This window comes from Aplysia californica, unplaced genomic scaffold (genome assembly GCF_000002075.1).
Source record: "Aplysia californica isolate F4 #8 unplaced genomic scaffold, AplCal3.0 scaffold00502, whole genome shotgun sequence".
In the NCBI taxonomy this organism is placed as follows: domain Eukaryota; kingdom Metazoa; phylum Mollusca; class Gastropoda; order Aplysiida; family Aplysiidae; genus Aplysia; species Aplysia californica.
In genome coordinates, this window is record NW_004797772.1 from 197,726 (window position 1) to 223,019 (window position 25,294).

The following is a 25,294-nucleotide window of genomic DNA, read 5'->3' on the forward strand; positions in this document are numbered from 1 at the left end:
TTTTTTTTTTTTTACTTTTGGTTATTGTTGTTTTTGCCATACGGCTCTTCAGAATTGCATTTGCAGCAGATTAGAACAGAATTTTCAATTGTAAGCTAAAACTGTCTAAAAATAACAAAGCAAAATAAGACTGAGACTTAAAATTATATTATGCATGGCATGTATTGTGATGACACATTGGTTTTTGTGCCATAAGGAGGGGAGATAGTACATCCTGTCTTTAAGAGAATACTGATTGTTAAATAGATAGGAGTGTTAGTATTCACTAATAGCTTATGTCAATAAATCCCCCCTTCCCTCCCCTATAAAAAAAGTGATTAAAATGATATGATTACGGCTCACTTACATCTATGAGTAGAAAACGCACTATGAAACCTAGCATATGTCCACGTCACCATAAGTTATAAGACCACACTGAATTATATAATATAGGCAAAAAGAGAAACTACCAGTCGCTAACAACTGAATCTTAATGGATCATTTCCATCATGGAATCTAGGAGATAACGAATTTTTATCAACTCTTACTCTTAGGCACAATATTCAAAAACAGAATATTTACAATTGTTTTGCACAAAAAGAACATTGATTTGATACAGTTTCAACACCCTCAACCAATGAAATATTGACCTTTTTCCCTCAAAGTCCCATATCACATAATTATCTTTGTATTTCTCTGTGGAACATTGTTATTGTCTGTTGAGAGCAGAAAGAGGTATTCAATGAATTCAGAACAAGAGATGTGGAAATTATAATCACTTCTTGCACTCAATCTACAATCTGAGGATGAAACAGACTTGCTAATGCTAACAAATCATGATCAAAAATACCAGTTTTTCTCAGAATCCATCCAAAAATTAGAAGTTTGGGAGAAAAAAAATCAATCTCCAGAACCCAGTCACTGTCATAAGCTGACAAAACACCTTTTTCCATTTTGGCGCCAACATTTTTTATTTGCTAAATCAAATGCTTGATCAGTTACTGAGTTACCCCATTTGTGTGAAAAAAATCAAAAAGAAACTGGGACTACTTTTGGAACAAGAATTCAAATGTCAAAATCACTCTATTTTTAAATGATTACACTAACAAAAGGCTGAAAGGCTTTAACCGACTGGTTAACTTGAGAAATATGATCGGTCCATTCATTGGAGGGACCAACAATAACAACAGAAAAATGGATTATGATGGCTCCTACACAGCACCAGGAGCCGATATATAATCTACTCTAGACATTGGGCGAGGACAGATTTGCGTAACCATCTTAAAAAGGTTTCTGGGCGGTTAGTTGATAAAATATAGAGGCCGCAGCTGAACAGATTATTGTTTCACGCAGTACCATTACACAGAAAAAAGGTAAGAGGGGAAATAGAAAGTGGTTGTTTGTAGCAGTCTATGTCGTGACTGGTTCGACTGTATTTTCATGTAATTATTTAGCCATTTAGATCCTGGAGATTTGTCCAGACGCATGCCCCGAAATCCTGGAAAAGGGAGATAATCTTCTAAAAATATCATACGTATATTTCAAAATAATTGACCTTTTAGAAATTTCTTTACAAAATGATCAGTGTATTCAACATGGTTTACGATAAGGTGCGAACAACTGATGGAAGCAACAGAATTCAAGGAAAAAAATAGGATTTTATGGAAATCTGGTTGGTGTTCATCAATGTGCATAAAAATGTTGTAAAAAATCAGAGTACTTGGCAAGTCTGAAGCAATGACAAATGTTTCCTCTGTCCTTTTGGTACTACAATATCACAGAAGTCCCACACAGGCCACAGCAGATGGCTATAACACACAAGGCCATCACAATCTCCTAGATAGAGCCTTGTGCCTTAGACTATTTATCAGCAGGTTTAGATTCATCTGTTCCTTCTTGATCATCTGAAAGGAGAAAAGCAAATTTCATAACAACACCGTACGATAAAAATAAATATATAAAATTGATAATACAGCAAAAACTTTTATTGGTACAAAATTTCTTTTCACGCTAGTCTTTGTACAACCTAATTCCTTGATAGTCATGGGGGGGGGGGGGGGAGTAAAGAAAGAAGGAAAAAGGAAGAAAGGCCTTGGCAATGTAACAAATATATCACTAATCTATATCCCACTTTAGAAGTTGTTCTATGTTATTTCACCATGATAATATAAAAGAAAAGTTGTTCCCACATCCGATCCGGACATTGGGGATTGCCTTGTTAGTGAGACAACTTCCAGGGCCTTCGGCATATTGTGGTAGGGTGGCCAGTTCCTTTCCACGTCATCTTTACTTCCCCAGCTCGAAGTCAGGTACCCATTACTGCTAGGTGAGCAGGAGGGGGCGAAAAAAATCCAAGTCCGAACCAAGGCTCAAACCCAGACTTTCTGCTTCAGAGACGAGCTCCGCAACCGCGCCCTCTATGATAATATAATTTTTTTTTTTAAATCTATATCAGGTTATATGTTCTTGTATGTTACTACATCATGAATATAACAAAAATACCACAAATCTATATACAGTGGAGTCCACTTAAATGGAAATCTGCAGGACTGTCAGATTTTCTTCAGTTTAGCCATGTTTTTTGGTTTTGAAAGGGTTGCTCAAATACTAATAGCGATGATGGTCGACAGCCAAGCGTTGAGAAAACCATGTGTGAGGCAAATTTCACTTTTTGAAATTTTTGTCTCCTCTTCCTCTTTTAGTAACTGAAATTTGAGCTTGTAGTGACATTGCAAGTGGCTGGTGTGCACCACAAGCAGGTTTTATTTCTTTTCTCCCCCTCGTTGTTTCAGCCTGTCTATCTTACTTTTCCTTGCGTTAACACTTTTCCTACTCGCGTGTGGCTCGCGGACGTAGCCTTGCAGGACCAAGAGCCACCAAATACGGCTCCAGTGGCTCACTATCTATTCCAATCCAGTAATGAAAAGACACAAAATTCTCGGCCGATCCAAGTTTTCAAAAAAATAGAATAGACTTCCTGTTAGCCCTGAGAGACCATTTTTAGTCATTTCAGCGCTTTTTTTTGTCCCCTTTGAAGAGCAAAAATGAGAAGAAAAGTGCTCCCCTGACTTCAGTATATGTTTCATATTTCCACTTCCATGTTTGGCACACATACTTAACAATCAGCATTTCTTTGCGTTACACTGTGGCAACCTACCTGGGAAGTTTGAATGATGCTGTTGTTGTACTTTTTTAGATATGACCTTTCAAAGCTGGAAAATTGTTGATTTTATGTGACACCTCCGATATTGCATAATCACTTTTAGAAACCCCAAACTAATATGATTGGAATAAATCTTCAATATTGTATCACCATTTGATAGATTATTTTTTAACCTTCAGTTTGATGGGCCATATGATATGGTTTGTGTGTGCTTAGTTGGAAGTTTTGACATTTTCCTTTGGTGGGGTAGGGGGGTAAAAATAGGTCAGGGAAAAGCCCTGGCCCAGTGGTGGATTTTGGCCTGGTAGGAAAAGAGTTAAGTGACTGTTACAGGCTTGCCAACTTTGAAAAAAAAAATCAGGGACAAACCAACGTTATACCATCCAACTGTGCAACAATGAACAAAATTACATCAAACGCTACTGGCTTTGATATATTGTATGTAATAAACTCTAAAGTAATGATTGACTAATCCAGGACAGTACAGTAGAACACGTCTATAGCGGGACTTTTGGTTCCAGAAGAAAAATCCCGCTGTTGAAAAGTTCCCGCTATATGAATTCAAAAAGGAATTACCGAAAAAAGGTCTAAAAATCCACATGATTACCCCCCTTCCATATCAATAAATATTGCGCTTTAGAGTAGTCTTCTTTTTCTTGTCAACTTCGTTGGTTATCTCGGCCTGTAATTCGAGTGAAAAGCAATTCCTTTTGTAGTTGGTGGAAGCCATCTTTCCCTTGGTCTTGTTGCTTGGGCAGTCTATCGTACCAGTAGGCCTACTGCAGAACTGGAGAAGTGAATGCAAGCATATATGCCTGAGCATCAACGACCACAATTCAGTTAATCTTAAATCACACACTACACGCTCTTCTCTTCTTTCACTTATTGGCCTAGCCTAGGCCTAGGGCTATGGCCTATACGCTCTCATAATGAGCGTCTAGGCTATGGCACATCACTACTAGAGTGGCTCACGTAACACGTCTCTCTGCACGATCTCCCTCTGCCGCCTGCCCCACCTCGTTCATCACTGGACTGGCTAATCACAACACCCAACCGCTGACTGCCTGTTTGGAGCCTGCCTACAACTCCCCAAGCCCCTTCCCCCCATCTAGAGCTCGCTCGATCATTTTTACTGTATCGAAATTCGGGCCTTTCCTTGCCCTGTTAAACCCAAGCACAGGTAATTGAGTTTACATAGAAAAAAGGGGGGCTTCCAGTAAGGTCCCGCAGCAGCGGGTGCCACTATAGTCATGTTCTACTGTACCGGGAAATTTGGGACAGTTGTCAAGCTTGCAGTTGTGAAGTGGAAGTGCTTCTCTTTTCAAAGCCTTAGAATAAGACAAACAGTGACACTGACAAACCAAAACAATAACCTATGACATCACATCACAACACTATCAAGTCACCTGGTTTGTGGGGGTCGTTTTCTGATTCTTGGGGTCTCTCTTGTGTGTTTTGAGCCCTTCCCTGCATATTCTGAGAGTCCTTTTTTGATTCTTGAGGGCTCACCTGTGTGTTCTGAGGACTTTCCTGCATATCCTGAGGGTCATTTTCTGATTCCTGGGGGCCCTCCTGTGCGTTTTTAGGGCTTCCCTGAATATCCTGAGGGTCGTTCTCTGATTCTTGGGGGCTCTCCTGTTTGTTCTGAGGACTTTCCTGCATATCCAGAAGATTCTCATCCGATTCTACAGGTCTCCTCCCTCTGTCCTGGGGGTTCTCATCAGATTCTACAGGTTTCCGCTCTGTGTCCTGGGGGGTCTCCTGTTTGTCTGAGTGGTCCACTGGGAAGAACATCTGCATTTGCTCACGGTAGATCTCAACATCCTTTTTCAGGAACAGGCACATGATCACCCGATCAACCTGCCAAAGAACAAGCATAACAATTTCAGTGAGAGCTTGACAAGATGTGTAATTGCAAGGTCGAAAAGACTGTACTTACCTCCTGAGTTGTGTACAAACACAAAAATACTTTGGCTTTCATGTGGCACTGAGTCGTCTGTGCTGGCAGGCTCAAATCAAGTCGGTGGGCCCTCTGAGGTCACTTCGCCGGCAGCTACGATCCGTCAGCCACTCATATCTCAACTACTGAGAGGAAGGGAATGTAGAGAGTTCCCACCTTGCCTTTATAGTAAATTCTTTAGCGCACCCTAGTGACATGGGGCGGCAACTCTGTTCGGCCCGCTCAGCGCCCCTAGTGCCATGGGCCCGAACTCTATCTCACAGTTTGATAACGCTAATAACAGGATGCTCTCCATATATTATTCTAACCCGGGTTTTCCGTTTCCGCCCTCTCTGTTTTCATTCTGTTTAGGTTATGAAAGTCTTATCACAGAAACTATGGGATGTTGGGATTCAACACTGATCATCTGCTATAGATCTAGATTCTCAAAAAAATCCTTGAAAAATATGTCTCGCCCCCAAACCTTTTTCAGTCTTTCAACACAATCCCTAACAAAGCCTCAAGGCCAAGTGCACAGCTTACACCCGTTCAAATGGACATTCAACAGAAATCACAAAGACATCTTCATCTGAAATTTCCTCCTCACTGGTTTCAGATAAATCGTCCTCTTAATCACTCATTTTGCAGTAATTTTGGGTGAAAATGAAAGAATAACACTACAATGCAATGGCCGCCATAGTTGTCGAATCCCGCAAAACCTGGCCATTTTGCAATTCCAAACAACTTGGCCAACTAAAAGAGGTATTGAGCAGCCGAATTCGTCCACCTCGCGGTCAAGTGATTGAGGGTATTTTGTAATCATTACACTCTCTTATTTCACAAATTTCTATCATCCTTTTACATGTATTTACTCCCGGCCTACCTGTTCTCAACACCCAACTGAGAATAAAATCCACTGTATTTTCAGACAGGTGAGAGTAACAATATAATTATTCTCACTCGGGGTGAGAATAAAATGAATACTATTCTCACTCTGGGTGAGAATAACAACAGCCTTTTTTAAATCCTTTTGTGTTCGAAAAACAGAGAAGTTGACAAACATAATAAAGACAATTTACAGTTATGAGAACACAGGACCAGAAAGACAGATATTTCTTCACAATGCAGAAAGACGCCCCGTCTGCTGGGACATTTCAGTGACCCATTTTCAGCACTTTTCAAGGACCCCCAGGCAAGTGTTGAGTTCCTGCGTGCTGTCAGCATCGCTGACAGTTTATGACGCCACAGCGCCAGAAAAAAGAGAGAGAGAGAGAGAGAGAATGCAGAAAAACAAAAAGATACAGCCCACCAAAAGTAACCACCAACCATCAGCTTTAAGATCCAAGGAACAAAAATATTATTTCATCATACCAAATTGGACAACCACTACTTAAAAGTGGAAGTCAATGAAAGAATGAACAGGTATCTAAATCTAAACCAATCACCCACAGACATAAAAACAAACACAGGGCAAAAAGAAACAGACAAAAAAAACCCCAAAAAACAACCCCCTCCCCATCCCTAAACTCTGGTTCCAGTATACTTACATCTTTCCCATATTCATCTGTTTCAAGAAATTCTCGTATGGTTTCCAAAGCCACTTTTGCTGCTTTTTCATTAGGGTATCCTGTTGATATACATTTATAAAATCCTTACAATACTTGGAATACACAAACAGCAAAAGAGTGCTACCAAAGCATGGCAAAGTCACAATGTCTTGTTTAGGACAGATGTCTGCAGACACATTATTTTTTTAAAAGACCAGTTTACTTATCTAAGAAATTCAAAGACAATACTTTACAAAATTTCAACGGTCACTTTTCACAACCACAGATACACTTCTCTACCCACCACCGCGGTTCACCACCATAAATAGACACATAATTCAGCTAAATAATCTAAGTTGCCTTGAAAAAAATAAACAAGCCTTACAGCTCACATTTACATTTTGGACTAAAACAATCACAGTACAAGATGGTACACAGAGCACCCCTGTTCACAGCAAACTTGATAGAAAAATCTCAAAGTGAAAGAATTGGTGACTTACCAAAAATACCAGTGGAAATGCAGGGGAAAGCCTGAAATACACAATCACGGCTGACTTTAACAAAATGGCAATGTGGCATTAAAATGAGAGGCTTGGCATTAACCCCTTTGTTGCCTTATGACATACTTGGTACATTAGGAAAATGCGTAATTTTTTGCGCTGTGCCGGAAGTTGGCAAAATTAACCGCTCCTGGTAGCCTATATGACGTTACATGTACGTCACGCTAATAAACCTGGCTCTAATGCTTCTGAACGGAGTTTTAGCCACAAGCCCTGCGTAGATTCTTATTCAGGAATGAAAGACGCACGTATCAGCACCAAATTAGCTAGTATTACTTAAGAGCTTGCAAGCCATCAATAAACACAGATCTAGGCTTGCGGGCGACGGCGTGCTCTCGTAAAACGTTAACATCGAAATCAGTTTAAAAAGTCAAATCAAATCTCTTTTTGACTTAGATTTGCAGGTTATTCAAAATTATCAGTAAGATGGGAGGAAATGTGGAACAAAAAAAGTGAGAAAGTGACAATCGAAGACCCGGTGTCCTAAATATGCCACGAGTGCGCTAGTTACAAAGCTGCTGTCCTGAGAAACGAGTTCAGCTGACAGTAGGAACGCATACCCCCTGGCAACAAAAGGGTTAAAAGTGCTAGAACAACCATTAGTATGTCAGTCTCACAACACATTTCTCTCAGTACCGGCATAACTACAAAGATTTCCATAATGGTAACTCCAAAATCGTCAGACGTACTTTCATAAGTTGAAATCTGCAGTTGAAGCTCCTCTTTCTTGTCTCCATCTAAGAGACTTACTTGGAACTTCCTTCTTTTGGTTCCTTATGTACGTTATCAAAATCAATGCCGAAGAAAATCAATACAGTGGAACTTAGATTCAATGAAGTCATCAGGTCTGACTTTCAGTTTCGTTGAATCCGAGTGTTTGTTATAGCAAACATGAGGCTTTAGCGTAGATAATTACTGGCACGAAGCAAGTAGTATATAAAAAGGGAAGTAACAAGTGGTAGGCTACCCTGACATGCCTGCTGTTTCGCCCCTTTTCAATTTCTTCAATCAAAAGTAGTTTGGTTTCAAATGAGAGGCATTTTCGTTTCTTTGATGCCATAATGAAGAAATGCTGGAAAGTTCCTGGAAATACACTGAACTTTACCAAGCACACATTGTGCTGCTGTGTAGATCCTATCATATGGCAATGTCTGATTCCACAGATCAGCGCGCAACTCATTATGTACGTCAATGTCAAAACTAGCTTATCATCGTAATTTTTTTATCAGGCAGCAGAGGGAAAGAAATTACAGAAGTGTTTGTATCTCTACTGGCATTCCATGCCTGGACAGCTTGTTCCCCCTCCCTCAAGACATGTATACACACGTCACACATCATTTGGCCGCCTGTCCAACCCTGACACACTCTAAGACACATGTGCCTGCCAACAACACCTGCATTGGTATGAAAGAAGGCAGCCGATTGTTTGTATAAGATATAAACAGTAGGCTGAGCGAGTAATGGTTCACGATGCAGGTGCCATAGAGGGTTTCCAGGTCTAGACAGGGTTCCTTGCAGGAGGAAAATCTTATAAACAGCAAACTGAATTATAGTCTTTAAAATATCTTTAAGGTGGGAGGGTAAATTGAAAATCTAACAACTACATCTGTATTGGACCCCTTTTTAACTAATTATAACAGAGGGTTGACTACAGTTTATGCCTTTGAACTGATATCCTTATCTGTTGCACTTAATATATATATCTTTACATTTGTAAGCACTAAAGAGCTGGTCATGAAGCAGAATGTCAGAATGAGAGATACAGACTGCCCTGCATCTGTTCAAACCTGGAACCTTCACTAAAAGGCCCGTGTTCCATCTGCTATAAAGAAAAGAACTATCACATCTCCTTCATCACAATTCTTTACCTTTGAAAGATAGTGTCAGGCATTTGATCTTGATCTGTGACAACCAATGATGGTGTTAGCTTATTTTATAAGACCGTGGCCTGTATCATGAGACAACATAAGGCCCTAAAACCAAGAAAAAAAACTATAATATCATGAGCACCTACCACACTACGCAGTTTGTTTTCTTTGAGAAGTTTCAGAGAGTTCTTGTAACAGCTCCGAAGAACATCAGGCTTCTCTCCTCGGGGGCCGACAGTGTGAAGTACATCTGCAACAGAATGAAGGTGCTATGTCCTAACCTTGTAAATGCCAGAACAACCACTGCCGAAATCAATCTGCAGCTTCTCAATGAAAAAACTCTGGAGTCAAAATGCACAATACATACTATAAAGAAGTACTGTGGGCTACTTTTTGTGTCAACTCCCATCATTTAAATCAGATGGGGGATTTTTTGCCTATTGAAAAATGTTCATGACAGTACATACACGATTACAGCATAACACCATTTATAAGTTGAACTATTAGGTATTGGCCATCCCAATACTCAAGAAAGCAATTTGAAGACAAATTACATCTGCCTGAGCCAAGTCCTATATTTTTTTTTCATTTTAGAAAAGATTTCCACTTGGGTTTTGAGAAAGAAAAGTGTTGTCCTGATACAACAATTGCGGCTTACAGAATTCCAGTATGAATTGGTAACAGCTGCACCTTGCCAAGAACGTATATTGTGACAATATCAACACTGAAAAGGATCTAAAAGAGTAGATGAAACAGATCAAATCATAGCACAAATCATCCACAAACACTAGTTGCAGTATAACTTGTAACAGATCACAAAATAAAATTTAAAAATCATCACACATTTTAACATCCCATTTCACAAAGCACAACAACTACACAAACTGACATCAAAGACATAACGGCTTACATTTCGCAGGCAGCTTGTAGCCTAATGATATCTTGGCATTCCCAGCACTGCAACCGTTAAGCAGCTCACACTCAGAACGCAGCAGAGGCCCAGCAGCCGCATGAATGGCACCATCCACTGCAGACAAATAGAGACAGTGACATTTCAGATCACAAGATCACGCACTCTTTAGTTTGGTTTAGTATGAGTTTTACTGCACTTGCAACACAATAAGGTAATATAAGCGCCAAAGATTAGAAGTGTTACAAGAGGTAACAAACACAAAAAAAGGAGGAGAGATAAGGACAATAAATGTTTGATAGAAAAGAAGGAGCAAACCACAACAGCTCGATCATGAACTCTGTATCAAAGCATATGTATATGTGAGGCAGCGCGATGAAATCAGGCGCTCGTCAAAATACAGAAATCGAACATACAAGCATTTTTCAGCCTGCTTGGAAATTTTTTTTCAAATTTTTATTTTTTGGCCCACTCTTTTTTGTCCATATAAAAACATCTTTCTATGTGAATTTCACTCAGAAACATTGATTAAAGGCACAAAAAATATAAATTTTTAGTTTCCAAGGCCTTTGACTGCTATTTTCTCGCTAATTTTACCTCTGAAACAAGATAACCCTCACCTCCTTCAATCGCAAATATCTTTACTTAAATTCAACATAGATGGATATTTTTTTCACCAAAAGCGAGGCAAGTGAACATGCTATAAGATGATACAAATAACCACATAAGCCAAAAAAATTGACGAGTGCCTGATTCCACCACGTTGTGCCACATATCATCTAAGTCACAACAGCAAAGTCCCACCAGCTGCATATTCAACACCATCCACTGGGGACTATGAGGTAGTGACATTTCAGATCATGGGACAGTGGACACAGCTTCTTTGTGGGGAACTGGAAACAACAATAATAGTCATTGCAATTGTATATATATATCACTTGGTTTGAGCCTCAGCTCGGTTTGACGCTGTGTTCTTGGGAAAGGCACTTTACACCAATTTCCCATTGGCTCGGTCCTTTCGGAGATGGACATTAAACTCGGAGGTCCCGCCTCTTAAATAACCTAATAGTGTTGATAGGGGTGTTAAACCTATACCATTTCACCATTTTTTTCACTGGGTAACCATTCCCAACTGGGTGTAGTGAGGAAAATTTGTAAAGTGCCTTTCCCAAGGACACAACATCTGACCTCCCTAAACCTAAAGTCTGCAAGTCTGATGAGCTAACCACAAGGCCACCAACGCCATGACGAATAAGTTTTCAATATGTAGTCATATAGCCATCAAATTTGATAGTTCTGATTATGTGGCCATTAAGCTTGACAACCTTGATGAATATATGACCCCATGGCCTTCAAGCTAGTGTGCACCAACAAGAGTGTGTGTGTGTGTGTGTGTGTGTGTGTGTGTGTGTGTGTGTGTGTGTGTGTGTGTGTGTGTGTGTGTGAGTGTATGTGTGTGCGTGTGTCTGTGAGCGCGTGTGTGTGAGTGTGAGTATGTGTGTGTGCGCGCGCGCGCGTGTGTGTGTGTGTGCTTGCGCATGTGTTTGTGCATGTGTGTATCATTTCTTCCTTCATATGAGTAAATATTACGTTTTTCATAGTCATTGTTTTGTACTCGGATTTATGTAAAGTGCCAAGAACTGTGAATACATAGGAGTAAGTGCTATAAAAATTATCAACATTATTATTACTATTACTATTTTAATTCTTCTTATTATTATTAACACTTACAGTACCGTCGGCGACTTGTTCGTAGTATGCGCTCATTTCTACTGGCGATTTTTAGTCTCCGACTCCACCAAGCACACCAAATATAATTAAATAACGAATGGACCCACTTCACTGAAGAAAATACTAAAGGAAGTCACTCTATATTATGACAGCTGAATGTCTGATGAACCTCCATGAATTTTTAACAAGTGCTTCTCGGGCTGCCAAGGCTTTTTTTAAATTAAAAAAAAATTCTACCACGGCTTCACTGTTCTAAACTGGTGCGGTACTAGAGGGTTTTTCACAATATGAGCCTTCGGTACTGTAAGTGTTAAGCTTTGCACGCACAGAAGGATCATGCAAAATGTCAAAATCAATATAAAATAAAAGGGATATTAATTGGTGCTCACCTAATTTCAGAATTATTAAGAAAAGTAAAACACATCATTTGTTCTTATTCTCTGTCCTGTGCACTGTGTATATCTACTGCTCAGCCTAAAACTCCATCATATGTGTGGCGATGTGGTGGAATCAGGCGCTCGTCAATTTTTGGGCATTTGGGGTTATTGGTATCATCTTAAAACCTGTTCATTTGCCTTGCTTTTGGTAAAAAAAAATATCCATCTATATTGAATAGAAGTCGAAATATTTGCGATTGAAGGAGGTTAGGGTCGCCTGGATTCAGGTGAAATTAGCGAGAAAATGGCAGCTAAAATTGGTAATTTCCATAGCTTGAGAGTCCTTGGAAACTGAAAATTGACATTTTTTGTGGCTTTAATCAATGTGTTTCAGTAAAATCCACACAGACATGTGTTTTAAATGGATATAAAAGGGGTTGAGCCATGCCCAACGGTCAGAAAAATTCCAATTTCTTTGGTTTCACTATTTTAATGAGCGCTTGATTTCACCACGATGCCTCACATGTTATATTTCAAAATGACTTCTAGCAGAGTCTTACACTAGGCAGTCAACATATCCCTTGTACTAATTATCCAATAACATATTCATCTGTGTCACAAGCAATCCCCATGACCTAGAAAACTCTTGTGTTAAAAGAGGCACAAAAAAATAATATGCACAGAAAGCAGTCTGTGAGAAGGAAAGTGAAAATAATTGCAAAGACGAAATTCTTACTTTTTGGAGATGGGGATAATGTATTCATGTGAAATCATTGTCAAGGCTCTATATTTCTCAAAAATATATTCATATAGTATAGTAACATTTGCTGAGGACCACATTATGAAATGTTAAGAACCAGAATTTTAACATTTTCAAAGTTACACCGAGCGTAGAAGTCGTTGGCAACATGCAGTATTGTTGAAAAAAATAACCAGTGGTACACTCCCTCTGATTACTTTCAATTAAAAAAACAAAAAAACATTGAGCCACCATGTCTTCTTATGGTTTCTTACCTCCACCTCCACCCAACAATGACTCATTAGCAGCATTTGCTATGGCATCAATTTCCAAAGATGTGATATCACCCGTGAAGATGGACATTTTTGTATTCAGTTCTTCAGAGACTTTTTTTGTCACTCTATGTTTATTCCCTGAGGAGCCAAAGAAAAACAGAACAAATATGACTTTTCATTACAAAAGTATGAGTCAAATGAATAGTGTAGGACAAGAAAGATAAACCGACCAATAAATTAACTTACAAATGAAAAGCCTCTAAAGTCTCAAAAGGATTATAGGACAGATGTCTTTTTTTTCTTGGGCACATTAACATTAACATCTGAGCAGATTAAGATTTGAAAACATTAAAAAATAAAAGAAGATTCTGAGAAAACAACAACTATGACAACAAGCAAAACAAGGACAAAGACACTTATCAATTTCTTATTTCTTACTCATGGGATGTAAGTAAAAAACGTTTATCACGTTCACAAACACTGCGGAATATAACATACTTTTCCACCAACATAAGCTCTGCTCGTCCTCTTTGAGATGTTCTTCAAAGTATTCAGGCCACACGGGAAGGTCTTCAAGCTTGATAAACTTTTCTTTACACTTGTACAACTTTCTCTTGTCCACCAACTTCATGGTCAGGAATTTTCCTGACAGCAAAGAGTTATACACACAGCTTTGGAAAACAGTTCAAAAATTATATTAAATAATAAATATGATATTAACTACAAAGATGTGTGATTTTATTGAGATACATATATATAATACGAAAAATAGAAGGAGATATCATGAGACAAAAAGCTAAGAGAAAAATATCAAAAATAGTGATAAGAGACAATAATGATATGCATGAGAAAACCTTTGCTGTAGTAGCTACAAAGATACCGTGCTACAGTACTAGTGCATCTCAATGTCTCATACAAAATCTCACTTCTGAGCCAATGGACACTCTTCTAAAACTTTTTTTATTCTTGGAAAAACAATTGCTTTCTTTGCATTCAAAGAAACCCTGTGATACAAGATCGTATGATCAATAATCCTTCATGGATCTTCTCAGTGTTGACATCATAGAGTAGAACAAAACAAGACCAGAAAAGAACAGTACTCAAAAAGGGTAAAGGCAACAGAATTTGTGTGTCGTCTTTGAAGACCTGGACTTTTCAGCAGTTCAATCAAGGCAAGAGCAATGACATTGTCAAACAGATGACTGACATTACATTACATTACCATCATTACAGTTTCACAGAGCAGATTGCATGGCAAGGCTAATCTATATATATATATAAGGTTAGCAGGACTGACAAGACTGCCCCATACACTTGGCCCAGATGAGGGATTTTTTTTACTAGGCCTCCAAGTGCCACAATGGATAAGAATGATAACGAAATCCACGAACGCAAGCACTATGAAATTTGGACATTTGACAGCCCTGAACAAACAAGTAAAAAAAACCAAACCAGGAAGTTTTAGTTTTAAAGCTTTTTTACATAGTGAATTCATTCACCACTCAGACCTTTCCAAACCAAACTACTGGAAGTATAGGAAGTTTCAACTTACTTTTCTGTTCCTCAACCTCTGCCTTACGTTCATCATCACGAAGTCTGCTTCGGGTGACGTATTTATCCATCCTTGTCAAGTTGCAAGTTTTGAGCACTTCTTTTTCACTTACGTAGAAAGATCTTGGAGCAAAACCTATATAAAAAAAAAAACGTGCTACTTTTTAAAGAGACAAGTTTAAGTAAGTTAAAATCAACCTCAGCTCTTCAATAAGTAGAGAGTATTGAACGACTTTTGAAAGTAAATTTCGACCCTCTTTCTTAAATATAGAGGAAAAGGTTTTCACACCAGGTGTCGCTTAGAATAAATTAATGGAAGTGAGAATTCCCACACGGGGTGGGAATATTTTTTGGGTTATTCCCACCCGGGTCGGGTCACTTCTCATCTTTCCTATATCTATCTAAATCTAGATTCTATATGTTTTCTAAATGTAATACAGGCTGAAAGCCGACCTCTAAACCTGCTGGGGTGAGAATTAGACACGAACACTGGCAGATCTAGTCTTAAGTAGATCTAGTTCGCCTGCTAAACAATTTTAAGCTGGGTCTGGAAATAGTGAGCACATTCAAACGAGAGTGCTAAAGTTAATGCTACGGGGGAAAACGCCACTTTTAGCTTTTGAATGCTATCTGTCACATCAAATCAATCCCATTGAAAGCTTAAAAAAGGCCAAAAATATGAATGAAAGTAAAACTAAATCATACACACAAGAACATACACACCTTAGTCAAAAAATGGAGTAAAATATCTTTAAATCCCCTCAGGGGGTTGGAATAAGAGAAAATCTTATTCTCATCCGGGGTGGGAATAATGGCTGCCTAAACTAATACTTCATTCCGTTTGATTTGGACATTGTAAGTGTCATGCCACAAGCACTTTTCAAAGTCATTTTTTGAAGTTTAAGCGAGAAAGGAAAATAAAAAGAGAGCGACTAAATCAGAACCATAACTTTTTAAAAAAAAATAGTAGAGGGTTTTGCGGCTTTCGAAAACCGCATAAGGTCATATGAGCGCCAAGGCGTGGGTGTCAACAGAGAAGTCTTTACAGGGAATCAGACTTACTCTGCTCACCTCTCTAACTTCAACAGCACAAGGTCAGCTTTGACTATCAAGGCACCCTGGACATAGCAGGTCACAAGAGAGTGACAAATATACAAAATAAGTAGAGGAAAATGACAATAGTAAGGATAAGAAAAGAAAAAGCAGCAGTTCCCTGTTGTAGATCAGGCACAGTATGAGCGTGACATGAATCAGCCCATTTACAATTCTACTGTGCTTGAACGAGAAATGTCCCCCCTTTGGGAATGGCCTAAAGACACTATACAGTTAGTGGCACTGCCCCGGGGGGCTAACCATGACAAATATCTTGGTCTTACAATCAACAACAAATTTACATGGCAAAATCATGTAGACATTATAATTATTATATCGTTAAAAAGGTAAATACGAGGCTGTACTTTTTTAGGAATCTTAGACCTTTCAATCTGAATCCATCCATCCTTCAGATATTCTACACCACCACACTAGAAACTTTGATAAATTTTGGTATCACTTGCTATGGTAACAATTTGGGAAGGCAGCACATCCTAATTTAAATAAATTTGATCAGAAAGGCATCAAGAACAATAGGTAGAGACCTAAGTAACTTTGAATATCTGCACAAGACAAACGTTCTCAAAAAGGCGGAATTAATGATTAGTGATAATAGCCACCCACTGAATTCGGAATTTCAACTATCGACCCACAGTAGACGATACATTTCCAAAAAAGCAAGAACAGATAGATATATATATATATATATATATATATATATAGATATATATAATAGAAATTCATTCTGTACCAACTGCAGTGAGGTAACTGTTCACACAGTGCTTCAATTGAAACCGAGAGAGAGAGAGAGAGAGAGATCTAGAGAGAGAGAGTGGAAGAGAGAGAGAGAATGTTTCAGGGAGCGGGTTGTCCTAGCACGTGAGACATCACTAATTATGTCTTGTCTTGTTGTGCATGGGCATGAGAGTGCACCTAACCTTCGTAACGCCTACTGCCATTGTTAACGACAAAGACAAATATAAGTCTCCCTGCAAGATGAATTATAACGATTGTCATTGTCATTGAGCACTCATAATTTTTCTATGAAAAATTAGCATGAAAATAACAAAACAGAAGGAAATTGCAAAGAAGATGACCCATGATGCCTTTATCTAAATACAGCGTTGTCTGGAACGCAGTGGCTACGTTCACGGCGCTGTGAACGTAGTCTGCAGGCTAGGTTCACGGCGCCATGAATGTAGTTGGCAGGCTACGTTCACGGCGCCCTGAATGCAGTTTGCAGGTGCTGTTGAGGCTACGTTCACTGCACTCAAGCTTTGTTTCGACGGAGCGTCCACTGCCGGTTTTAGTCAGTGACTACAGTGACATATATTTAATATTTTGGCCAGCTTCAAATGTTCCATCCCATGTGATGAAGGAAAACGAAAAAGTTTGGGAACCGACGCTGAGAGAAAATGACGGGAATAATTTTTATCAAAATAGCAAATTCTCTCTCTCTCTCTCTCGCTCTCTCTCTCTCGCTCTTTCTGTTTGTCTCTCCCCTTTCTCTTTCCTTCTCTCTTCCCCCCCCCTCTCTATTTTCTCTGTCTCTGTCTGTCTGTCTGTCCCCCCCCTTCTCTCTCCCTCTCTGCCCCCTCTCTTTCTTTCCCCCCACCCCCCCCAACCTTCTCTCTCCCCTTCTCTCTCCCCCCAACTTTCTCTCTCTCTGCCTCTCTCTGCCTCTCTCTTTCTCTCTCTCTCTCTCTCTCTCTCTCTGTGTGTGTGTGTGTGTGTGTGTGTGCGTGCGTGCGTGCGTGCGTGCGTGCGTGCGTGCGTGCGTGCGTGCGTGCGTGCGTGCGAGCATGCGTGCGTGCGTGCGTGCGTGCGTGTGTGCTTATTATGTCTTTGGCCCATAACGAGATATTCATTCTTTCATTCAAACTAATTGCAAGCGTATTTCATATCAATTATGCATTTTTATACAGTAAAGAGATAAGGAAAATTGATAATTTTTCTATGAAAAATTAGCATGAAAATAACAAAACAAAAGGAAATTGCAAAGAAGATGACCCATGATGCCTTCATCTAAATACAGCTTTGTCTGGAACGCAATGGCTACGTTCACTGCGCCGTGAACGTAGTCTGCAGGCTAGGTTTCTTCTTTTTTTTTTTCTTGCAACTACGAGACAAGAACTGAAAACGAAAGCTCTCAATATTATTGCCAGGTCTCCTTATCTGAGAAACTCATTATTGGTCAATGTTCCCTTTACTCAACTTAACTGTCTTATTTTGTTCTACACCAAAACTGTGCCTGTGTTTATATTTACAGACAGACAGACAGACAGACAGACAGACAGACAGACAGACAGACAGACAGACAGACAGACAGACAGACAGACAGACAGACAGACAGACAGACAGACAGACAGACAGCCTCATAATCGTCTCTTTTAATGACATTTGCTGATGCTGATGCTAGCGTCTAATCAACGAGATGAGAGTGCTGTTTCGGCACTACCCCAGTTTCAACAGTTATCGAGATGAGAGTGCTGTTTCGGCACTACCCCAGTTTCAACAGTTATCGAGCTCAGAAAATGCTTTTTGAACACCTTTTCAAAATATTTGTATGCCCTAGCCTCAATTTCTCAAGATTACCACAGCCTACTGCAATGGCGTCAACATTCTTCAGCACATCACGTGAGAGTGATAATAGTGAAGAGGAAACTTTAGATGAGGATGAACTTGCTCCTCACCCCATTGCCAAAACGAAAATTTCACCAATAAAGAAAGATAAAGAAGTAGGTGACAATGACGGATATGCGTTTTTTATTCTGCCTTTGAAAACCCACCATCAAATAAAGTGTCAGCAAAATTTACAAGGAAGTGCAAAAGCTATGGAGGCTGAAACAATATTCACAAAATCAGCGCAACACTGAGGTTTAGTATACAGCAGGATGCTGTGTGACGGAGATGCCATATCTCATCAGATGCTCAATTTTTATGGCATTTATGACTTTGAAATTGTAAAAGATGACTACACACATCGCATTAGCAAAAGTATGTTCAACGCCCTTCAGAGTTTCCACAACACCAACAACGAAGAGCTGAACAGAAAACTAATGAAGATTGAAAAACAGAGCAGTTACAAATGCCTCACAAAACCTGGACGTAACAGCTACTTGTGTTCATTAGTTTTAATTTTGTTTTTGTTCAGGAGCTGTTGGTTTCTTACCGAGCTCAAAACCTCTTTTGCACACAGACCCTGTAAGATTTTTGAACATCTGTCAGTGAGGAACAGAGGCCACGAAACTGCCATGGTTTTGGGTGGCCTGGGGTGGAATGAACAAAGCCGCTCTTGTGAGAATCACCGGACGCCTTGGTTTAGTGGACTCTATCGCGCAAGTGCTGGAACGTCATGTCTTACCCTTATTTTCGTCAAGGTGTTATTCAAGTAGTCATCCCCATGCGAAACACGGCATTTTCTCATAGGGCCAATGCCATTACAGAATTCTTCAAAAAGCAAATCAAGTCAACGTTCGAATAGTTAGCAGCAAACAGCCCCGATATGAATCCTACAGGTATGTGAATTCCCATGAAACAGCGGCTGAAGAAAAACGACTTTGCCCCCAATTCAGACCCTTTGTTTGCAACTCTCTGTGACATTTGAAATGAAATGACTGATCAATATATGTCCAAAACTAAATAGAATTGATGCCCAAAGGTTTCGTGCACAACACAAAGCCAATGGTTCCTACGCAAAATAACAATGAACAAAATAACAATTAGTGCTGAGTCAAAGTTTTGTGTGGTATCTGTGATTGCTCTGTTTTCCGTTATGTTTGAAACTATCGTGACAAAATATCGTAATAAAATATCGTCGGCCTAGTGATAAAACCGACTAACCCACAAAATTTCAAAAAAAAATTTATTGGCCCCATCGATAGTAAATTGTCCATTTCATATGCTCACTCAAAGACAGATCATAATTTTGTGTAGAAATGCCTTTAAAAAACATCAGAAATAAAACCGTATAACCCGGCACCCATCGGATTTTAGCCCGATAATTCCGACTATCCCACCTGTGAGGGAGGGAATGAGGGTTTGCTGTTTTTGTCGCGCTAACAATGAGGGGCCACGTGCTACGTTACCGACTAACCCCGGCTTCGACTCGTCTCCGGACTTCGTTTGACATCAGATTCAGACCTGTAATAGTCCAGAATTCGCTCACTTAACCGTGGGAGCTCTCCAAAAAAGGAATATTTGAGTAATATTTCTTGTTGGTTTCATTGGGGAGTTAAATAGATCTTGTTGTTTCCTCTTTTTTCTTCGTTTTAATGCTGCTGATAATGTTATTAATGTTAATGACTAAAACTCCCCACTGTTCCCACAAAACTGTTTATCTCGTGACAATGCTGGTATTTCAAATGCATCTTCATGGATTTTGTTTTATATGAAACTACTTATTCTGTCCACGTGTACTGGAAAGTCACTGAATTGTGAAGGCATTTTCCCTTATTCGGACTATTCGTGTCTTCTCCTAATCATTTTTTCCTTCGCAATTGAATGGACGAAGTCGATAGAATTTCATTCTTTACTAACTCACTCCAAAGAAAAAATGTGGGACCTGTCCAGCACACCGTCAGCCCCTAACGTTCAATGTTTTTTTAAAAAAGTGCTTCTTTCTTCATTTGCAGTGTTTATTGCAGTCATTACCTTCTGAAACATCTTTCGACTTTCTTTGAAAGTTCATTTCGTTTGTGTTTTGTTTAGATTATTTTCTCAGTGTCATAACATAATGCTTTATCCTTATGTCAAACCTTAACTTACGGAACACAATAACATTCCATAAGATGATGCTACTCTTGCTGCGTCACCTCTGACCCTCAGCGCAGTGGAAAGTGATCAACATTACCAAGCTAATGTCACATCAGCTGATAATGCAACAGTTTTGTCACCATTGATCTCTGCAAAAAGGACACGGCATGAAAACGATAGGAAGGGTAACAAAAGGAAGAGGTTGAAAGAACTGGGAATGCCTCTACACCTGTCAAGGCACAAAGCGAGCAGGGTGTGAACTTAACGTCCTTTGCAGTTGTAAACTGGTTGGTACAAAATGCAATGACATTACTGCTCACCCTCTTGGAAAGAAAAGAGAGCCTACGTGTATGCCATGATAAACAGGATAGACAAAAAGTGATCTTACACAGCAAGTGTAAACCCAAGGAGAAATTACAGCCTTCAATATCACTTAAAAGAGTCAATGGTCAAAGAACACCTGTTTGTAAACCAATCTTCACGAACACTGCAGGCCTGACCCACTGGTTTATTTAAAGTGTCTTCTCCGAAAAAGAACAAGAGCCCCCCCAAGAACACATCATGCCCACCACGAGAGAGCCGATGATGACAAGTTGTTCCATAAAGAGTAATTTTGGACAAACTTAGGAAGAAATCCTCCTGTCTACAGATGACAGTCCAGAAAACTTCAGATATGCATCGAGTATACATGGAGAAAAGAGCAGAGAGACAGAAAAATAAAAACATTGAGCTATCAAGTGTTCTGCCAAAACTTCAAGAAAAACAATTTGGGTTTTCTATCAACCGAAAAAGAGCAGTGCGACATTTGCACCAGCTTTGAGTCAGTCTGGAAACCTCACAGAAATAAAATGTACAGCTCATCAATAATTTTAATTTATGAATATGAGGAAAGCTGCAGCTCGAGCAGAGAAGGAGAAGGACAGGGAGGCTGCACTGAACCCAGAACAAAGTGTGTGTCCTTTGTATGAAGACCCAGCGCGTCCTCCTGGCACCATCACTGACACTCGCCTTATATTATAAAACAAAACTGGCTGTACATAGTTTTACGATTTAGGAACTTGCCACCAGAGACGCCAGATGATATGTCCTGGATGAAAGTGAAGGTGGTCTGAACTCCAACAGTTTTCATCATGTTTGACTCACTACCTTAGATTGCAAGTGACTGACTTCAACCACTTCATCATCTGCAGTGATTGACGCAACTACTAAAACAGAAATGCCACCCTGGTGAGTGCAATGGCCTCGGTGGCCAAAGAGCTTGACATCACAGTTGAGCAGAAATTCTCACCAAGGGCCACTATTGAGCGATCGCTAAAAAACGCACTGATATACATCCCAATGGACTACGTGAACATCATGCTCAAAGCCAGACGCATCCCCAGGTCCTATGAAGTTATGTACCTGGGCCACAGCTTTTTCAAAGATTTCGTAAAGGTCGGAGAGCACTAAACAATCCGTCCAGGGAGAAAAGCAGGCGATCCGACTGTCACTGACTTGCAGGCTTCAAAGTACACTCCATACTTTAAAATCCAGTACAAGCTGAACTTTGATGATGGATGGCAGGCGCTGCAAGGACCAAGAAAGCTGAACACCCTGTGTAAGACGGTTACTGCTGGACCTCTCTGCAAAGACAGATTGAAGATAACTGCCAACCAGTTTAAACATCTACTGGAGTTGAAGGCGGTCCTACCACGATGCTACCACAATTACCATGAAACTTTGCCTCAGTGGGACGTTTTGAAAGCGATCAAGTCAAATTCAATTATTGTTGAGTCTTTCAAAACAATGGTAACTTTTGTCGTATTGCCTTGTTATAGCCACAGGACACAGAGTGAGACAGACATGCTCTTCTATTGTTGAGAAAACTCAATAATGTAGTAGTTGTCAAGCCACGCACCTTGAAGAAAGTTGGCGCATTCTTTGATACCTACAAAGTCTTTTTGTATAATAGTAATATATTATTATGAAGCCAACTTCACTCAAACCATTGCTGAGGTAGCAGAGCTTCTCTGTGGCTTTCTGCTTTCATTTCTTTCTTAGTATTACTTTTTGTGCCAATAGTACCGTGTCAGACACTGTCATACATTCTAAAGGCCTGCTGATGCTACTGCTACTACTTTTGTTTTTGTTTTTGTTGTTGTGGTTGTTGTTTTTGTTGTTGTTGATGTAGCTGCTCTCCCTTACTATTCGAACCTCCTGTTCTTCTACTTCAAATATAATTAATATACCCATTGCTGTGTTCTGCTTCTTCTACTTCTATTAAATTGTTCCAATTTGTGACTGCTGTTTTTGCCAGAATTGACTCCGTAGCACTGAAATGGCAGCAGCTGATAGTATGTTGGTAGCAGTAATATCGTCCTCCTCCTCTTCCTTTTTACTCCTCCTCCTCCTCCTTTATTCTCCTCACCATCTTCCTCCTCCTCCTCCTCCTCCTCAACCTTCTTCTTTTTCTTCTTCTTCTTCTTCTCCTTCTCCTTCTTCTTCTACAAAAGATCACGACGATTGAAGAACTGATCAAATACGTTACAATCAAGTGTGGCTTGGCTGCACTCAACCAAACTCGAGGCCAGCAGTGGCTTCCTGATAAAACCGGCCAACCCACAAAATTGAGGGTTGGTCGGTTTTATCGGGATAAATTTGAGCGACATAACCGTCTAACCCACGCAGTTTCATTAAAAGCGATTTTTTAAGAAAAAAAAAGGTCTACAGTTTTTCGGTAAAGTGTTTTTATAACTGTTTAAAGCATTGATTTATCGTTAGACACCTTTGTTTTGAAATAAAACAGTTTTTTCCTTCTCCTGTAAAATTTACCTCGCTGGGGTTAGCCGGTTTTATCACAAGGCCGACGATATAGTTTATTGCAAAGACACAATTCTCCATTCATTGGGCATTCAATATATCGCCATTCGATCAATATTGATATTCTTTAATAAATTAATGCGCAAAGACAATTTTACGTTTCTTTGATTTCGCACAATTTAGCCAAGCCTTATTTTTTTTAAGTCAATTTTGAGTGACAATATCTCGGGCATCTCTTAAAATAGATTAAATATTAATGTGTCAGATGATGAAGAATTTATTTAGCTTTAAATTGGAATGCTGCATGAGGGGGTAATGCAAGGCTTTAAACTGGCAGTAGACGCTCCGTCTAAACGAAGCTTGAGTGCCGTGAACGTAGCCTCAACAGCGCCTGCAAACTGCATTCAGGGCGCCGTGAACGTAGCCTGCCAACTACATTCACGGCGCCATGAACCTAGCCTGCAGATCTGGAAACCCCCATCAAATTGATTTGAGTGATTATGGAATGACGTTGACTTTATTTAATTAACACAGTGGTGTCCACCTCCTAACTAATGGCAACCTTATTGGGAAGCAGCTTCTGTTCAAAGGCAAAAGTTGCCGCCAGCTGAATTTTCAAGAGCAGGAAGGATGATCGGAAATGTTTACTTTCTCGTGTTTGATTCCGGCCCCACCTAGATCTAGAATCTAGATCTAGATATCTAGATGAAAATCTATGCATCCCCGACCGGATATTCAAAACTTTGCGTTTGAGTTAAGAATACGTAAACCACGGCAGTTTTATTATATATATTTGTAGGTAGATCTAGTATCGTAAGGCCTTCTGTACTCATTTTGATGGCAATTGAGTAATATAATAAGAGTTCAGAGTGGTCGCTCGTAACAGAAGTCCTCCCCGGGAATTAAACACGAGAATGTAAACAATTACCGGATGATCTTCTTTCATCCATCCCCTTCAGATATACACACACACACACACACACAGACTCATTCACGCATGCATGCACGCACGCGCGCACACACACACACACACCTTCAACCATGCATAAATTTTACGAAGTGACTATTTCTCCGAACGGTTTCCGTTCTCGAGATCTTTTAGTTATTTGCGAGAGGTAGGCGTCATCTTTCATTCTGCCATTGATTGCTGCGAGGACTGGGAAGAAGCATTTTTTGCATCAAATTCAATTTCTAGAGGTAGATTTTTAAATGTCAGAATGTTCACTGTATTCAGATACTTCAGTTGTGGTTGGGGCAACGTTCCCGGACTATACTTCATTTGAAAATGCCTTCAAAAGGTACTGCGAGAAAACAAGACTGATCGACCTTGGCAGTAACCCATTTTGCATATTTATATTTTCGGTTTTAGTCTTCAAACAAAAAACAAAATCCTTCACTTCATGTCATGTAAAAAAATCCCTCCACGCCCCCCCCTCCGCCCCCATGCCCCGTTCACACCTTAGGCCTACACACAGACAGACAGACAGATAGTTTGAGATACACACACACACACATACACACTCACACACACAAACGCGCACACACACACACACACACACACACATACTCACGGACCACTCCATTCGCAATAATAATAATGATCAACAAATCTCGAGAACGGAAACCGTTAGGAGAAATAGAGTTCAAGTTTATTTTCCGGAACGTTCGGAGAAATAGAGCCAGCCTAAATTTTAATAGTAGATCTGTCTAGATCTAGATCTAGACTCTAGAATAGATCTAGCCTCTAGATCTAGATCTATAATCTAAATCTAGATCTAGATCTAGATCTAGCTCGTTTCACTTCACTTTCACTTTGTCTTTCTTCACCCTAGCCTGTCCTGTCTGCACCGGCACCAGTAGTCTAAACTTTCAAAGTGCATTTTTTAGATTCAGACCTTACGATTTAGCTGCAGATTCTCTACTTTCGTTTTCAAATCTTGCTTTGACTCCACAGATCATCTAGATTAAATAAAATTTACCTGAAATTGCTCTCAGCATCCCCTCCGATG

The 25,294-nt window shown here is 39.7% G+C and overlaps 1 protein-coding gene across 1 annotated transcript; it reads right to left on the minus strand.

The window, feature by feature from the left end:
- LOC101850983 (ADP-ribose glycohydrolase MACROD2) lies at positions 1 to 25,294 on the minus strand (the record flags this gene model as incomplete). The annotated part of the gene is given in 10 exon segments (XM_005105939.3): positions 1 to 1,883; positions 4,549 to 5,002; positions 6,629 to 6,708; positions 7,129 to 7,159; positions 9,203 to 9,306; positions 9,967 to 10,083; positions 13,089 to 13,226; positions 13,587 to 13,733; positions 14,641 to 14,775; positions 25,265 to 25,294. Coding segments are annotated over 10 exon segments (1,269 nt in total). The 3' UTR covers positions 1 to 1,839.